Below are 17,690 nucleotides of genomic sequence, written 5' to 3'. Positions count from 1 at the left end.
TATTTTTCTGGCGCAGTGCTCAGATTATTGCAAAGTGTGATTTCCCAGTAAGGTTCATTTTAAATCTGGCAAGTCGATTGCGTTCAAGATATGTAAATCTATAATTCTTTGAATGACAATATAATATTTTACCAATGTTTTCTAATATTAATTAATTATTTTGTTGTCATGACTTGACTGCCGGTATTGGAGGGAAACGATTTCCTGAACATCAACGCCATAGTAAAACGCTGTTTTTAGATATAAATATGAACTTGATAGAACTAAAAATGCATGCATTGTCTAACATAATGTCATCTGATGGAGATTGTAAAAGGTTAGTGCATAATTTTAGCTGATTTTATGGTTTTGGTGACGCCTGTCTTTGAATCGACAATGCATTACACACAGCTATTATCAATGTACTCTCCTAACATAACCTAACTTTATGCTTTCCCCGTAAAACCTTTTTGAAATCGGACAACGTGGTTAGATTAAGAAGATGTTTATCTTTCAAAGGCTGTAAGTTAGTTGTATGTTTGAGAAATTTGAATTTTGACATTTATTTGGTTTCAAATTTGCCGCTCTTGAAATGCACCTGCTGTTGATAGGGTGCGCCACGGGTGGCACGCTAACGTCCCACATAGCCCCAAGAAGTTACGTTTGGACGAGTGGCCTTTGTAATCAGCTGGGTCAAATTTAAATTAGTACAAAAATTATTTAAACAGTCAGCATCCTGCGCTCACCATGCAAGATTAAAATCTCCGGCGATCAACACCTCTGGGGTAGTAAAAATGGCAATTAAATCAGTGAGTTCATTTAATACACACTTCTTGGCGGAGGGTGGGCGATAGATTCCTATAACTGTTCTTTTTTTTTTTAGATTGAACCCAACTGAAGACTTAAAGCCAAATTGTTTAGGACTGGAGGTAGCCTTTAACAGAGACACAGAAATAATATTCCTTGTGTAAATGGCAACACCACCTTTGCCTTTCCTATCAGCAATGATGACAGCTGGCGATGTTAAATGGGCCAGTGTCTCAGGCATCCTCATGGTCTGAAGAGTGTGGGAGCTCCGAGGAACTGAACCCGAGGTAGAAGCCACCGGAGAGGGAGACATAACAGAGGAGGAAGACGCAGGTACCTCTGGATCCGATCTTGAATGGGAAGCCCCCAAGGAAGGCGGCGCTGGCACCTCTGGATCCAGGGCGGCAAAGCAGTTTCTGGTCTGTGTCAGGTCCGGGCTCAACATCTCCAAGGAGACCCCCGTTGCCAGAGGATGCTTTCTTCGACTTCCACAACGAGTGATGTCTCTCCATGGCTGGTTGGTTGGGTCAAGAACAGCTCCATTCTCCAGGGAAGGGGGAGACCCCTTCAGGGATGGAACCCCGCTGAGCACCAGCCAGTCAGCTGTGGAGCGGCGACACTTCCACCAGAACAAAGCGGAGTCTGGGTACTGGGGTGGAAGAAAAAGTAGGCGGGTGTGGATTCCCCAGTAGCTTGTGTAGGTTTGCTACTTGCTTGCTAAGAGTAGCCACTTCGCTCCTGTAGTCCTCCGCAAGCAAGCTGTTGCTTCATTTAAAGTCAGCGTGGTCCACATTGTCCCGGAACAAAGCAAAGTAGACAGCTCCTACAGCGCTGGAAATGTTCAATAGCGACCTCCATATGAGACCGCCAAGCCAGCTAGGCTAGCTGGGCTTCCGCTCTGTCTCCATAGAGTTGACAGATGCCGTTACAACAGAGGACAAAACTTTTACGCACTTCAGTGGTCCCGTTCTGTTAGCTTGTGTGGCCTACCACTTCGCGTCTGAGCCGTTGTTGCTACTAGAAATTACCCCTTCAAAATAACATCACTTACAGTTGACTGGGGCAGCTCTAGCAGGGCAGAAATTTGACAAACTGGCTTGTTGGTAAAGGTGGCATCCTATGACAGTGCCACTTTCAAAGTTACTGAGCTCTTCAGTAAGGCCATTCTACTGCCAATGTTAGTCTATGGCGGGAAGGGGGGGGGGGCAAAGTACAGCCCGCGAGACATTCATTTTTCCACAATTACGTGGTATCCAATTGGTAGTTACAGTCTTGTCCCATCACTGCAACTCCCGTGCAGACTCGGGAGAGACGTCGGTCGAGAGCCGTGCGTCCTCAGAAACACAACCGAGCCAAGCCGCACTGCTTCTTGACACAATGCCCTCTTAACCCGGAAGCAAGCCCACACCAATGTGTCGGAGGAAATACCGTACACCTGGCGACCATGTCAGCATGCATATGCCCGGCCCGCCACAGGAGTCGCTAGAGCGAAGGGACAAGGAAATCTCGGCCTGCCAAACCCTCTCCTAACCAAGACGACGCTGGGCCAATTGTGCACCGCCTCATGGGTCTCCTAGTCACAGCCAGCTGTGACACAGCTTGGGATCGAACCCGGGGGCCTGCAAATTTGATTTTAACAAACAATTGGTCCCCCCGAAAAATGCTGCCATCCGTTGAATTTCAAAATCCCGATGTGGCACTCGGGACAAAAAGTTTGCCCACCCCTGGTCTATGGAAATTACATGGCTTTGTGCTCGATTGTATACACCCGTCAGCAACAGGTGTGGCTGAAATAGCCACTAATTTGAAGGGGTGTCCACATGCTTTGTGTGTATGTATATATAGTGCATCTAGGTTTATGGGGACAGTAAATGGGGACATTGCCCTGTGTAGGGTGCTGTCTTTCGGATTGGATGTTAAATGGGCGTCTCTTTGGTCACTAGAGATCCCATGGTGTTAACCCTATTGTCCTGGCAAAATTCCCAAATCTGGCCATCATCTCCAGCTTCCAATTGGCTCATTCATTCTCCCCTGTAACTATTCCCCAGGTCATTGCTGTATATGAGAATATTGTCAGTCAACTTACATGGTAAAGTAAGACCCACTAAAAATGTAATTAGTTTAACCAATTTTTTTGTTTCAAAAAAAATAAATCACTGATCTGGCTTTCAAGTCTTTAAAAATGCCCTTTGTTACAAATTTAACCAGAACCATGCATAATGCACAGTGGTGTAAAGTACCAAAGTGTTTTTGGGGTACCTGCACTTTAATATTTATATTTCACAACTTTTACTTCACTACATTCCTAAAGAAAATATTGTACGGATGCACGATATTTCGTAATCGGACGATATTAGCCGAAGATTCCAACATCGGCTGTTTAGTTTAACGCTGATGTGCAAAACCGATGTCAAAGCTGACGGGCATAGGTAGATGACATAATGACGCCTCGAAAAATACAGCGCTACACAGAAAAGCAGAAAAATACTATGCGCACACATCCATCAACTAAACAAGTTCAAGTCGAGCAGTCATTTGAAAGAAGAAGAAAATTTAATTGAGACAACAAAGGCGAAATCCATTAGGCCAAGATAATGGAATTCATTGACCCAGAATTGTTTGTTTGTATGTATATAAAAAATTCAGTGTGATTATTTAGGCATTTCGTAATGAAATAATTAAGCCAATTTGTATATTGCTGATTCAACTTGTTTGCCAGGGTTCGTGCAGATAACCAAGTACTTTACAACAATCAGAATGAGACTAAATAAGGTTACGATTAATAATTGACTGCTATAAAAAGATCTTTAGATCTTTTAGAGTTTATTCATTAGGCAGCAACACTATAAACACTTCTGTGGTGCCCCAGGTTATTAATGAGTTAATTGAATTAAACCATGCAACAATTATGTAATCAATTAAAAGTTAGGTAATCGATTTGATAAAATAGCCTGTCATCTCATTTAATCAATCAGACACGACAGTAGATTACCTTAAACAAAAAGGCAGACATCTTGGACGTAGTCTCCAGTTCTTATTATACCTCAGTGACACAGCACAGGAGTGAAGGATACGAGACCAAGAAGACATGAGAATGAGCAGACATGAACGCTCATAAAAATGGGAAATAAAATTTATTATTCTTGCGATACAGGCATTTGGTATATCGCGCAAAAACATACATTCTATATCTAGCCAGCCCTAACGGGTATTCTTATAATCCTTAAGGACTGGGGAGTTTTTCAGGTTAAAAAAAATCTACACTGGAGTTGCTTACCAAGACAGTGAATGAGTTACAGTTTTGACTTAAATCACTTGAAAATACATGGCAAGACTTGAAAATGGTTGCCTAGCAATGACCAACAACCAACTTGACAAAGCTTGAAGAATTTTTTAAATAATAATAAAATGGGCAAATGTTATACAATCCAGGTGTGGAAAGCTCTTCAGACTTACACAAAAATACACACAGCTGTAATAAGTTCCAAAGGTGATTCTAACAAGTATTGACTCATCTAGTCAATATAGTGTTTTATTTTTCAATTTTGGTTTTAAAAATGTTAGAATTTTTGTACGACTTTGAAACGAGACTACTTTATGTAGATCGTTGACAAAAAATTACAATTCGATCTATTTTAATCCCACTTTGTAACAGCAAAATGTGGAAAAAGTCAAGGGGTGTAAATACTTTGAAGGCACTGTATACCCTAGCATTTACCTAAACCCTGATGTTGCTAGCCTCCATGTTAGTGAAATTGGTTTAACTGGGCTTACTTTGGTCTGTTTCTTCTCAGTGGCGTAGACAATGGATGTGCAGCACACCTCAGCGATCTTGCGGCCCTCACCGTAGAAGGACCAGCAGCAGATCTCGTCCCCGAGCACTTCCTTGACAAACAGGACACGCCCGTTGAAGCGTAGCCCCAGTTTATCAAACAGCTCAATGTTTTTCAACAGGTTGTCGTCCGAGTTACTGAAGGAGAGGGAAAAGCAAGGCTTAGGGTCAATCCAAAAGACACAGCACCATTGGTGACATGCAGGGAGCGTGACTTGAGAAGCATCACCCCTTGGCAACAATGCCTGACATACATGAAACCCTGAAATCTCAAATTGAAATATTTGGTTTTACATTTCTAAAAAACTAGGCAGTAAGTAATGTAACTTTTTTGTTGCTTTAGCTTAATTGTGGCAGTGCTTACTAAAAGAGTGACTTTGGGCATGGAATCACCTATTAAGTCAACAGCAGCTATAACACGATGACTTATTGGATATACCTAAACTCCAGGGCAATGTTCCCTCTAAGCTGTGCGCACGTGGCCACGCAACTCCCTCAGGACTTCCGCGCAGAACAAATGCTGGCCCGCGCAAGATTGAACTTCACTAGAGTTGCCCCATTAGTTTACACATCTTTCCTTAATAACTTCTTATGGGCAGGTGAGACGGTAGCGTCCCACCTGACCAATATCCGGTGAAATTGCAGAGCGCGAAATTCAAACTACAGAATTATAAATATTTAACTTTCATTAAGCCACAAGTGTAATACATCAAAATAAAGCTTAACTTCTTGTTAATCCAGCCGCTCTGTCAGATTTCAAAAAGGCTTTACGGCGAAAGCACACCATGTGAATTTATCTGAGGACAGCGCCCCGCATACAAAAGCATGAAAAAGATATTTCAACCAGGCAGGTGCGCCACGAAAGTCAGAAATAGCGATATAATAAATGCCTTACCTGTGATGATCTTCTGTTAGCTTCTGGGCCTGAGTAACAGGCAGTTTACTTTGGGCACGCTTTTCATCCGGACGTGAAAATACTGCCCCCTACCCCAGAGAGGTTAACCTGTTGAGGATCTTATCCCGATCTTATCCCGGTATTGGGATTCATTGTCATGTGACCATGGCGGGGAATTCAAAACTGCAAGAGTAATCATTTCAAAAAATCAAATAATCAACTATTTTCCTCCATTTGAAAGATATATCTCCTAAATCTAACCACGCTGTCCGATTTTCAGAGGCATTACGGAGAATGCATAAAGTTAGGTTATGTGAGGAGAGTACATTGACAATAGCTGCGTGTAATGTTTAGCCAATTCAAAGAAGGGCATCAACAGACAGAAAACTAGCTAGAATTATGCACTTACCTTTGACAATCTGCATCAGATGACACTCATAGGACATTATGTTATACAATACATGCATTTTTAGTTCCATCAAGTTCATATTTATATCCAAAAACAGCATTTACAGTCGCGGTGAAATTCAGAATTTTTTTCGGCTCGAATGCACCCAGTGAATCCAGCATTACAAATCACGGAATTACTATTCGAAAACATTGGTAAATTATAATATTGTCATTCAAAGAATAATATATTATCATCTCGTAATTGCTACCGAATGGCCAGATCTCAAAATAACTTTACTGGGAAATCACATTTTGCATAAACTGGGTACTATGCTAACAACAATAAGCTATATGCTAAGCTAAGCTAAGCTATACCGTTAGCATTAGCATCATCTAATATCGATAATAACATTCTAAATATCCCCTTACCTTTGATTATCTCCATCAGAAGGCGCTGCCAGAGATCCCAGGTCCAGAACAAATGTGGTTTCTTTTGACAAAGTTCATAATTTATGTCCAAATAGTTAGCGTTCAGTAGGCTCCCACAAAATGAGGTGGGCAGTGTAAAGTCACGTCGAAAAGCTAAAGAAAACCTAGTAAATAATCTATTTACGTTTGTTTAAACATGTCAAACGTTGTTTAGCACTAATCTTTTGTTCCATTTTTAACGTGAAACATCAGTAAACATCAGTAATATTTTCACACAACCTATCAAGTGTCTAGAATAAACGATAATGACAAAGGCACTCTTCTCAGATTCATGCGCAGGCGCAAAAAATGAAGTGATGACGTGTCAACTTGTAAGCTTTCTAATTCGGTCTGTATTCATGACAGATGCTTCCAACAACTTTCTAAAGATCGTTGACATCTAGTGGAAGCAGTAGGAGTTGCAAACTGAATCCTTTCTCACTGTGGTATCTTTAAAACAATGACACTAAATAGTACAGTCACAAAATTCTCATTTTTTTTAATCTATTTTTCACAGGTTTTTGCCTGCAATATGAGTTTTGTTATACTTACAGACACCATTCAAACTGTTTTAGAAAATTCAGAGTGTTTTCTATCCGAATGTGTTAATAATATGCATATCCTAGCTTCTGAGTTGGTGTAGGAGGCAGTTAAAAATGGGCACATATTTCTTTCAAAATTCTCAATACTGCCCCCGTGGCCCGTAGAGGTTAAACAGATCGTTTCCTTCTAATGTGGGAATTGTGATCGAATCAACATAGGTTTGTTGCATTTAAAGTGGCTGATACTAACTTTGCAAGATTGAGTCAGTAATTGTGATGTAGCAGTTCAATAATCTGCTGTCGTATGTGCTTTTGAGATCAAAGAGCAGATTTTACAGCCCTCACTTTCCACATTTGTTGATATCCTTTCCTATTTGGCCAGTTTTAAGCCCAGTTATAGCATTTTTTGGTCAGCAATGGGAGAGTGATTGCTTCCTATCAAAGCACAAAACCTTAAAAGAGCAATCAAAGCTCTTACCTAACTCTCTTTTGAAAGATGGCAAGAAATGTTAACCTCTCTAGGGTAAGTGGCACCAAATCGTCCCACCTACGTAACAGCCAGTGGAATCCTGTGGCGCGTTATTCAAATACCTTAGAAATGCTATTACTTCAATTTCTCAAACATATGACTATTTTACAGCATTTTAAAGACAAGACTCTCGTTAATCTAACAACACTGTCCGATTTCAAAAAGGCTTTACAACGAAAGCAAAACATTAGATTATGTCAGCAGAGTACCCAGCCAGAAATAATCAGACACCCATTTTTCAAGCTAGCATATAATGTCACAAAAACCCAGAAGACCGCTAAATGCAGCACTAACCTTTGATGATCTTCATCAGATGACACACCTAGGACATTATGTTATACAATACATGCATGTTTTGTTCAATCAAGTTCATATTTATATCAAAAACCAGCTTTTTACATTAGCATGTGACGTTCAGAACTAGCATACCCCTCGCAAACTTCCGGCGAATTTACTAACAATTTACTAAATTACTCACGATAAACGTTCACAAAAAGCATAACAATTATTTTAAGAATTATAGATACAGAACTCCTCTATGCACACTATGTCCGATTTTAAAATAGCTTTTTGGTGAAAGCACATTTTGCAATATTCTAAGTAGATAGCCCGGCATCACAGGCTAGCTATTTAGACACCCAGCAAGTTTAGCCTTCACCAAACTCCGATTTACTATTAGAAAAGTTTGATAACCTTTGGTGTTCTTCGTCAGAATGCACTCCCAGGACTTCTACTTCAATAACAAATGTTGGTTTGGTCCCAAATAATCCATAGTTATGTTCAAACAGCGGCGTTTTGTTCGTGCGTTCAAGACACTATCCGAATGGTAAATAAGGGTTACGAGCACGGCGCATTTCGTGACAAAAAAATTCTAAATATTCCATTACCGTACTTCGAAGCATGTCAACCGCTGTTTAAAATCAATTTTTATGCCATTTTTCTTGTAAAAAAAAAAGATAATATTCCGACCGGGAATCTGCGTTTAGGTAAATAGACGACAGAAAATAAAGCACTGGATCGACTCGTGCACGCGCCTAAGCCCATTATCCTCTTATCGGCCACTTGCCAAAAGCGCAAATGTGTTTCAGCCTGGGGCTGGAATGACATCATTCAGCTTTTTCCCGGGCTCTGAGAGCCTATGGGAGCCGTAGGAAGTGTCACGTTACAGCAAAGATCCTCAGTCTTCAATAAACAGAGACCAGAAGAACAAGATCTTGTCACAGGCCACTTCCTGTTCAGAATCTTCTCAGGTTTTTGCCTGCCATATGAGTTATGTTATACTCACAGACACCATTCAAACAGTTTTAGAAACTTTAGGGTGTTTTCTATACAAAGCCAATAATTAGATGCATTTTCTAGTTACTGGGTAGGAGTAGTAACCAGATTAAATCGGGTACGTTTTTTATCCGGCCGTGTAAATGCTGCCCCCTAGCCCTAATAGGGGGCAGTATTTACACGGCCGGATAAAAAAACGTACCCGATTTAATCTGGTTATTACTACTGCCCAGAAACTAGAATATGCATATAATTATTGGCTTTGGATAGAAAACACCCTAAAGTTTCAAACTGTTTGAATGGTGTCTGTGAGTATAACAGAACTCATATGGCAGGCAAAAACCTGAGAAGATTCCTTACAGGAAGTGGCCTGTCTGACAATTTCTTGGGCTTCTTGACTCTCTTTATTGAAAACTGAGGATCTTTGCTGTAACGTGACACTTCCTACGGCTCCCATAGGCTCTCAGAACCCGGGAAAAAGCTGAATGATGTCTTTGCAGACCCTGGCTGAAAAACATTAGCGCATTTGGATGGTGGTCGATCAGAGTACAATGAGACTGAGGCGCATGCACGAGGCGACCCCATGTTTTTATTTTCTCTGTCTTTGAACTAAAACAACGACTCCCGGTCGGAATATTATCGCTTTTTTACGAGAAAAATTGCATAAAAAATAGATTTTAAACAGCGGTTGACATGCTTCAAAGTACGGTAATGGAATATTTAGATTTTTTTTGTCACGAAACGCGTCGGGCCCTTATTTACCCTTCGGATAGTGTCTTGAACGCACGAACAAAACAGAGGATATTTGAACATAACTATGGATTATTTTGAACCAAACCAACATTTGTTATTGAAGTAGAAGTCCTGGGAGTGCATTCTGATGAAGAACAGCAAAGGTAATAACATTTTTCTTATAGTAAATCTGACTTTGGCGAGGGCTAAACTTGGTGGGTGTCTAAATAGCTAGCCCGTGGCTAACAATGACTAAATAGCTTGTAGCTAATTAGCTGGTTAGCTTCTGATGGCTAGGTGGTTCTAGCTATAAGGAGTAAAAATTTTAAATAATAGCGGTTCCGTATCACATTGGGTGAGGCAGGTTACCGGAAGGTATAATTTAATTAAAATGGAAAACATTTTACATTTTAGTCATTTAGCAGACGCTCTTATCCAGAGCAACTTACAGTAGTGAATGCATACATTTCATACATTTTTTTTTTCTGTGCTGGCCCCCCATGGGAATTGAACCCACAACCCTGGCGTTGCAAACACCATGCTCTACCAACTGAGCTACAGGGAGATTGAAAATAAAATTGAAATATATACAAAAAAATACGAAAGTACAGGAGAGGACGAACAAAACACGTCTGCACTGCTACGCTATCTTGGAAGAGATTTTGTTGATCACTCACTGCTAATTCCAAGGCTTTCCTCAATTGGCCGAGACAAGGCTTGTTTAAAAATTACTTGAAAGATGGAACTCAAATGTGTATCTACTGATGGTGTTACATCTGGACATAACAAAAGGTGTCCCACAGGGGTCGATTCTGCGTCTGAACTTCATACTGTTTAAATTAACTATACTGACTTTTCTGTTCAAATAAATTGACCTGCACTTGTATGCTCCACCGATGACACTGTTGTGTATGCCATTGCCTCCACGGTTGACCAGGCTCTATCGGAACAGTATGCTTTCACTGTATTACAGTAAAACTGGCCTGAAATTCGTATTGAATACAGGTAAAACTAAGTACAGGTTGATCTCTAGACTGCATAAAATGAACTGATGATTTAAGCATATGTACTTTGGATGGTGCCCATATTTGTATTATGTATTTATTATGGATCCCCATTAGCTGCTGCCAAAGCAGCAGCTACTCTTCTTGGGGTCCAGCAAAATTAAAACAGTTTATACAATTTTTAAAACATTACAATACATTCACAACACACAGTGTGCCCTCAGGCCCCTACTCCACCACCACCACATATCTTCAGTACTAAATCCATATGTATGTATAGTGCGCATGTTATCGTGTGTGTGTGTATGCATGTGTCTGTGCCAATGTTTGTGTTCCTTCACAGTCCCCGCTGATGCATAAGTGTTTTTTTAACCTGTTATTTAAATACATTTCATTGCTTGAGTAGGTTACTTAATGTGGAATAGAGTTCCATGTAGTCATGGCTCTGTAGTACTGTGTGCCTCCCATAGTCTGTTCTGGATTTGGGGACTGTGAAGAGACCTCTTGTGGCATGTCTTGTAGGGTATGCATGGGTGTCTGAGCTGTGTGCCAGTAGTTTAGACAGACAGCTCTGTGCATTCAACATGTCAATACCTCTCATAAATAATAGTGATGAAGTCAATCTATCCTCCACTTTCAACCAGGAGAGATTGCATATTATTAATATTAGCTCTCTGTGTACATCCAAGGGCCAGCCGTGCTGCCCTGTTCTGAGCCAATTGCAATTTTCATAAGTCCTTTTTTGTGGCACCTGACCACACGACTGAACAGTAGTCAAGGTGTGACAAAACTAGGGCCTGTAGGACCTGCCTTGGGCTAGGGTGCAGTATTTTGACGTCCGGATGAAAAGCGTGCCCAAAGTAAACTGCCTGTTACTCAGGCCCAGAAGCTAGGATATGCATATAATTCGTAGATTTGGATAGAAAACACAAAAGTTTCTAAAAAAAAAAAAAAAAAACTTAAAATAATGTCTGTGAGTATAACAGAACTGATATGGCAGGCGAAACCCCGAGGACAAACCATCCCAAAAAAAGAATGTTCAGCCTACCAAATCAAATGTATTTATATAGCCCTTCTTACATCAGCTGATATCTCAAAGTGCTGTACAGAAACCCAGCCTAAAACCCCAAACAATGCAGGTGTAGAAGCACCACTGTCTTCAATGGCTGTCATATTTATTATGAGGCGAAATCCTCCCAGATTGCAGTTCCTAGGGCTTCCACTAGATGTCAACAGTCATTAGAAAGAGTTTCAGGCTTGTTTTTGGAAAAATGTGCTAGAATTTGTAGTTTTTCTAAGTGGCTTCCATTTTGGCTGTAATGTTTTCATGCGCGTGGATGAGAGCGTGTTCTTTGTTGTTTAACTCCGGTAAAGACAATAACGATTCTCCATCTTAAATTTTATAGTTTATTTACGTATTAGGGTAGCTGAGGTTTGATTTTAAACGTTGTTTGACTTGTTTGGAGAAGTTTATTGGTAACATTTGGGATTCATTTTGTATGCATTTTGAAGAAGGGAAACCGGTGGATTATTGAATGAAGCTCGCCAGCTAAACAGAGTTTTTGGGGTTAAAAAGAAGGACTTTATCGAACAAAAGGACCATTTGTGATGTAGCTGGGACCTTTTGGAGTGTCAACAGAAGAAGATCAAAGGTAACAAAGGTAAGGCTTTTATTATCGCTATTTCTGACTTTTGTGGCGCATCTGCCTGGTTGAAAAATGTTTTTCATGCTTCTGTATGCGGGGCGCTGTCCTCAGATAATCGCATGGTGTGCTTTCGCCATAAAGCCTTTTTGAAATCTGACACAGCGGCTGGATTAACAAGAAGTTAAGCTTTATTTTGATGTATGACACTTGTATTTTCATGAATGTTAAATATTTATATTTCTGTCATTTGAATTTCGCGCTCTGCTATTTCACCAGATGTTGTCGAGGTCTGTCGCTAGCGGAACGCCTGCGCCAGAAAGGTTAAGGCAGAACATCGCTTTATTATAGACAGACTTCTCCCCATTTTAGCTACTACTGCATGTGTTGACCATGACAGTTTACAATCTAGTCATCTCAAACTGCTCAATTTCCACATTATTTATTACAAGAATTAGTTGAGGTTTAGGGTTTAGTGTGTGTTTTGTTCCAAATACAATGCTTAAAAAGTTTTAGAAATATTTAGGGCTAACTTATTCCTTGCCATCCACTCTGAAACTAACTGCAGCTCTTTGTTGAGTGTTGCAATCATTTCAGTCGCTGTAGTAGCTGACGTGTATAGTGTTGAGCCATCCGCATACATAGACACTCTGGTTTAACTCAAAGTCTGTGGCATGTCGTTAGTAAAAATTGAAAAAAGCAAGGGGCCTAAACAGCTATCCTGGGGCATTACTGATTCTAACTGGATTATGTTTGAGAGACTTCCATTAAAGAACACCCTCTGTGTTCTGTTAGACAAGTAACTCTTTATCCAGATTATTGCAGGGGGTGTAGTCATAACATATAGGTTTTTCCAGCAGCAGACTATGATCGATAATGTCAAAAGCTGCACCGAAGTCTAACAAGACAGCCCACACAATAATTTGATCATCAATTTCTCTCAGCCAATTATCAGTCATTTATGTAAGTGCTGTGCTTGTTGAGTGTCCTTCCCTATAAGCATGCTGAAATTCGGTTGTCAATTTGTTTACTGTGAAATAGCATTGTATCTGGTAAAACATTTTTTTCCCGAAGTTTACTAAAGGTTGGTAACAGGCTGATTGGTCGGCTATTTGAGCCAGTAAAGGGGGCTTTACTATTCTTGGGTAGCGGAATGACTTTAGCTTCCCTCCAGGCCTGAGGGCACAAGCTCTCTAGTAGGCTTAAATTGAAGATGTGGCAAATAGGAGTGGCAATATTGTCTGCTATTATCCTCAGAAATTTTCCATCCAGGTTGTAAGATCCCGGTGGCTTGTCATCACTAGATGACGCTCAAGATGGCGTAGCAGTGCACACGTGGTTTGTCGTCCTCTCGTGTACTTGTGTATTTTTTCGTATATATTTCAAAGTATTTTCAATCTCTTTTCCATTTTTATATTAAATATACCTTCCGGTTACCCGCCTCACCCAATGTGACACGGATCCGCTATTTTTTTTAGACCTTATAGCCAGAACCTCCTTCAGAAGCTAGCCAGCTAATTAGCTACTAGCTATTCAGCCATTGTTATCCATTGCTAGCGACCTTTCCATCTGCACCGACACCAGACGTTTTTTTTTGGCCTGGATAATACTTGCCAACATCGGACTGTTTTCTCCACTACAACGCCAGATTCCTGCAGTAAACCCTGGACCATTACTCCTGATCATCACAGCTAGCTAGCTGCCACCGAGTGACCCAGCCCCGAAGCTAGCCCTGAGCCAGGCCTACCTCCCGGCCTACTCTGTGATCACCCGGCTACTCAGCCGATGCCTTCCGGACTCTACCCCAACACGGCTAGAATCCACCACTCCGGATTCTTGCCGTAAGCTCTGGACCTGTGCATCGGATCATCGCTGCTACCGAGTGGCTATAGTGGCTAATGCCCCTGCCCCGAAGCTAGCACCAGTTAGCCGCGAGCCAGGCGCATCTCCCGGCTAGCAAACAAAATTACTACAACTAGAATTACCTCTTTTGCCTTCTGGTCTGGACCCTTTGTTGACACAGCGCCCCGCCGTACCACCACGACTGGTCCGCCGAATTAACTCCATCCGCTGTGCCATCAACCGGCCTTCGCCGGATGTCGGAGCTGAAGCTTCTACTTATCCCGGCCTGCTAACTTCTCCTGCGTGCTAGCGTAGTAACGACTACTCGCAGCTTCCCTGTTCCGTCTATTGCTGTTCACTGGACCCTATGATCACTTGGCTACATAGCTGATGCCTGCTGGACTGTTCATTAATCGCAGTACTCCATTTTGTTAATTTCTTGTTTGTCTGTTGGCCCCAACTCAGGCCCTGTGTGTAGTTAACCGACCCCCTCTGCCCATACATCGCCATTTTACCTGTTGTTGTTGTTGTTGTCTTACCCGTTGTTGCCTTAGCTAGCTCTCCCAATCAACACCTGTGATTGCTTTATGACTCGCTTTTATATATATATATATCTCAAACGTCAATATGCCTTGCACACTGTTTAGAATAGTTATCATTGTCTTAGTTTACTAGTCCCACTCAACATGCCTCATACCTCATACCTCCTTTGTCCCACCTCCCTCACATGTGATGACCTAACCCAGCATAAATAGCCCGTCCAGAGATGCAACCTCTCTTATCATCACTCGGTGCCTGGGTTTACCTCCACTGTACCCGCACCCCACTATACATTATGCCCCGAATCTATTCTACCACACCCAGAAATGTCATCCAAAGCACTAGACAACCAGTTTTGATAGCCTTCAGCCGTACCCTCATCCTACTCCTCCTCCTCCTCTGTTCCTCGGGTGATATGGAGGTTAACCCAGGCCTTGCATGTCCCCCAGGTACCCTCATTTGTTAACTTCTGTAAACGAAAAAGCCTTGGTTTCATGAATGTTAACATCAGAAGCCTCCTCCCTAAGTTTGTTTTACTCACTGCTTTAGCACACTCCGTCAACCCTGATGTCCTTGCCGTGTCTGAATCCTGGCTTAGGAAGGACACCAAAAATTCTGAGATTTCCATCCCCAACTGCAAAATTTTCGATCAAGATAGAACTGCTAAAGGGGGAGGAGTTGCAATCTACTGCAGAGATAGCCTGCAGAGTTCTGTCATACTTTCCAGGTCTATGCAGAAACAGTTCGAGCTTCTAATTAAAAAAATTAATCTCTCCAGAAATAAGTATTTCACTGTTGCCGCCTGTTATAGACCCACCTCAGCTCCCAGCTGTGCCCTGGACACCATATGTGAAATGATTGCACCCCAGCTATCTTCAGAGTTCGTTCTGCTACGTGACCTAAACTGGGATATGCTTAACACCCCGGCAGTCCTCGAATCTAAGCTAGATGCCCTCAATCTCCACAAATTATCAAAGGAACCCACCAGCTACAACCCTAAATCTGTAAACATGGGCACCCTCGTAGACATTATCCTGACCAACTTGCCCTCCAAATACACCTCCGCTGTTATCAATCAGGATCTCAGCGAACACTGCCTCATTGCCTGCATCCGCTATGGGTCTACGGTCAAACGACCACCCCTCATCACTGTCAAACGCTCCCTAAAACACTTCTGCAAGCAGGCCTTTCTAATTGACCTGGCCCGGGTATCCTGGAAGGATATTGACCTAATCCCGTCAGTCGAGGATGCCTGGTCGTTCTTTAAAAGTAACTTCCTCACCATCTTAAATAAGCATGCCCCTTTCAAAAAATGTAGAACTAAGAACAGATATAGCCCTTGGTTCACTCCAGACCTGACTGCCCTCGACCAGCACAAAAACATCCTGTGGCGGACTGCACTAGCATCGAATAGTCCCCGCGATATGCAACTTTTCAGGGAAATCCGGAACCAACACACGCAGTCAGTCAGGAAAGCAAAGACTAGCTTTTTCGAACAGAAATTTGCATCCTGTAGCTCTAACTACAAAAAGTTCTGGGACACTAAAGTCCATGGAGAACAAGAGCACCTCCTCCCAGCTGCCCACTGCACTGAGGATAGGTAACACTGTCACCATCCATGATAATCGAGAATTTCAATAAGCATTTCTCTACGGCTGGCCATGCTTTCCTTCTGGCTAACCCAACCACGGCCAACAGCCCCTCAGCTACTTGCCCAAGCCTCCCCAGCTTCTCCTTCACCCATATCCAGATAGCAGATGTTCTGAATGAGCTGCAAAATCTGGACCCTCTCTTTCTAAAACTATCCGCCGCCATTGTTGCAACCCCTATTACCAGCCTGTTCAACCTCTCGTATCGTCCGTGATCCCTAAAGATTGGAAAAGTGCCGCGGTCATCCTCCTCAAAAGGCGGTGACACTCTAGACCCAAACGGTTATAGACCTATATCCATCCTGCCCTGCCTTTCTAAAGTCTTTGAAAGCCAAGTTAATAAACAGATCACTGACCATTTCGAATCCCACCGTACCTTCTACGCTGTGCAATCCGGTTTCCGAGCTGGTCATGGGTGCACCTCAGCCACGCTCAAAGTCCTAAACGATATCTTAACCACCATCGATAAGAAACAATACTGTGCAGCCGTATTCATTGACCTGGCCAAGGCTTTCGACTCTGTCAATCACCGTATTCTTATCGGCAGACTCAATAGCCTTGGTTTCTCAAATGACTGCCTCGCCTGGTTCACCAACTACTTCTCTGATAGAGTTCAGTGTGTCAAATCGGAGGGCCTGTTGTCCGGACCTCTGGCAGTCTCTATGGGGGTACCACAGGGTTCAATTCTTGGGCCAACTCTTTTCTCTGTATATATCAACGATGTCGCTCTTGCTGTGGGTGATTCCCTGATCCACATCTACGCAGACGACACCATTCTGTATACATCTGGCCCATCTTTGGACACTGTGCTAACTAACCTCCAAACAAGCTTCAATGCCATACAACACTCCTTCCGTGGCCTCCAACTGCTCTTAAATGCTAGTAAAACTAAATGCATGCTTTTCAACCGATTCGCTGCCCGCACCTGCCCGCCCGACTGGCATCACTACTCTGGACGGTTCTGACTTAGCATATGTGGACAACTACAAATACCTAGGTGTCTGGCTAGACTGTAAACTCTCCTTCCAGACTCATATTAAACATCTCCAATCCAAAATTAAATCTAGAATCGTCTTCCTATTTCACAACAAAGCCTCCTTCACTCACGCCGCCAAACATACCCTCGTAAAACTGACTATCCTACCGATACTCGACTTCGGTGATGTCATTTACAAAATAGCTTCCAATACTCTACTCAGCAAACTGGATGCAGTCTATCACAGTGCCATTGATTTTGTCACCAAATCACCTTATAACACCCACCACTGCGACCTGTATGCTCTAACAACACCCACCCGTAGCACGCGCTCCAGCAGGTATATCTCACTGGTCGCCCCCAAAGCCAACACCTCCTTTAGCCGCCTTTCCTTCCAGTTCTCTGCTGCCAAGGACTGGAACGAATTGCAAAAATCGCTGAAGCTGGAGACTTATTTCCCTCACTAACTTTAAACGTCAGCTATCTAAGCAGCTAACCGATCGCTACAGCTGTACATAGCCCATCTGTAAATAGCCCATCCAATCTACCTACCTCATCCCCATATTGTTTTTATTTACTTTTCTGCT

The 17,690-nt window shown here is 42.2% G+C and overlaps 1 protein-coding gene across 2 annotated transcripts in view; it reads right to left on the bottom strand.

The window, feature by feature from the left end:
* LOC115192103 (BTB/POZ domain-containing adapter for CUL3-mediated RhoA degradation protein 1-like) overlaps positions 1 to 17,690 on the bottom strand; it is a 64,835-nt gene that overhangs the window by 19,773 nt on the left and 27,372 nt on the right. For both annotated transcript variants that reach the window (XM_029750237.1, XM_029750236.1), the window contains exon 6: positions 4,561 to 4,756. In XM_029750237.1, the coding sequence (XP_029606097.1) occupies positions 4,561 to 4,756 (196 nt within the window). The remainder of the gene's footprint in view (positions 1 to 4,560; positions 4,757 to 17,690) is intronic.

Source organism: Salmo trutta, chromosome 4, assembly GCF_901001165.1.
Source record: "Salmo trutta chromosome 4, fSalTru1.1, whole genome shotgun sequence".
In the NCBI taxonomy this organism is placed as follows: Eukaryota; Metazoa; Chordata; class Actinopteri; order Salmoniformes; family Salmonidae; genus Salmo; species Salmo trutta.
The sequence above is the reverse complement of the archived record's forward strand: the minus strand, read 5'-3'. Positions and strand labels throughout refer to the sequence as shown.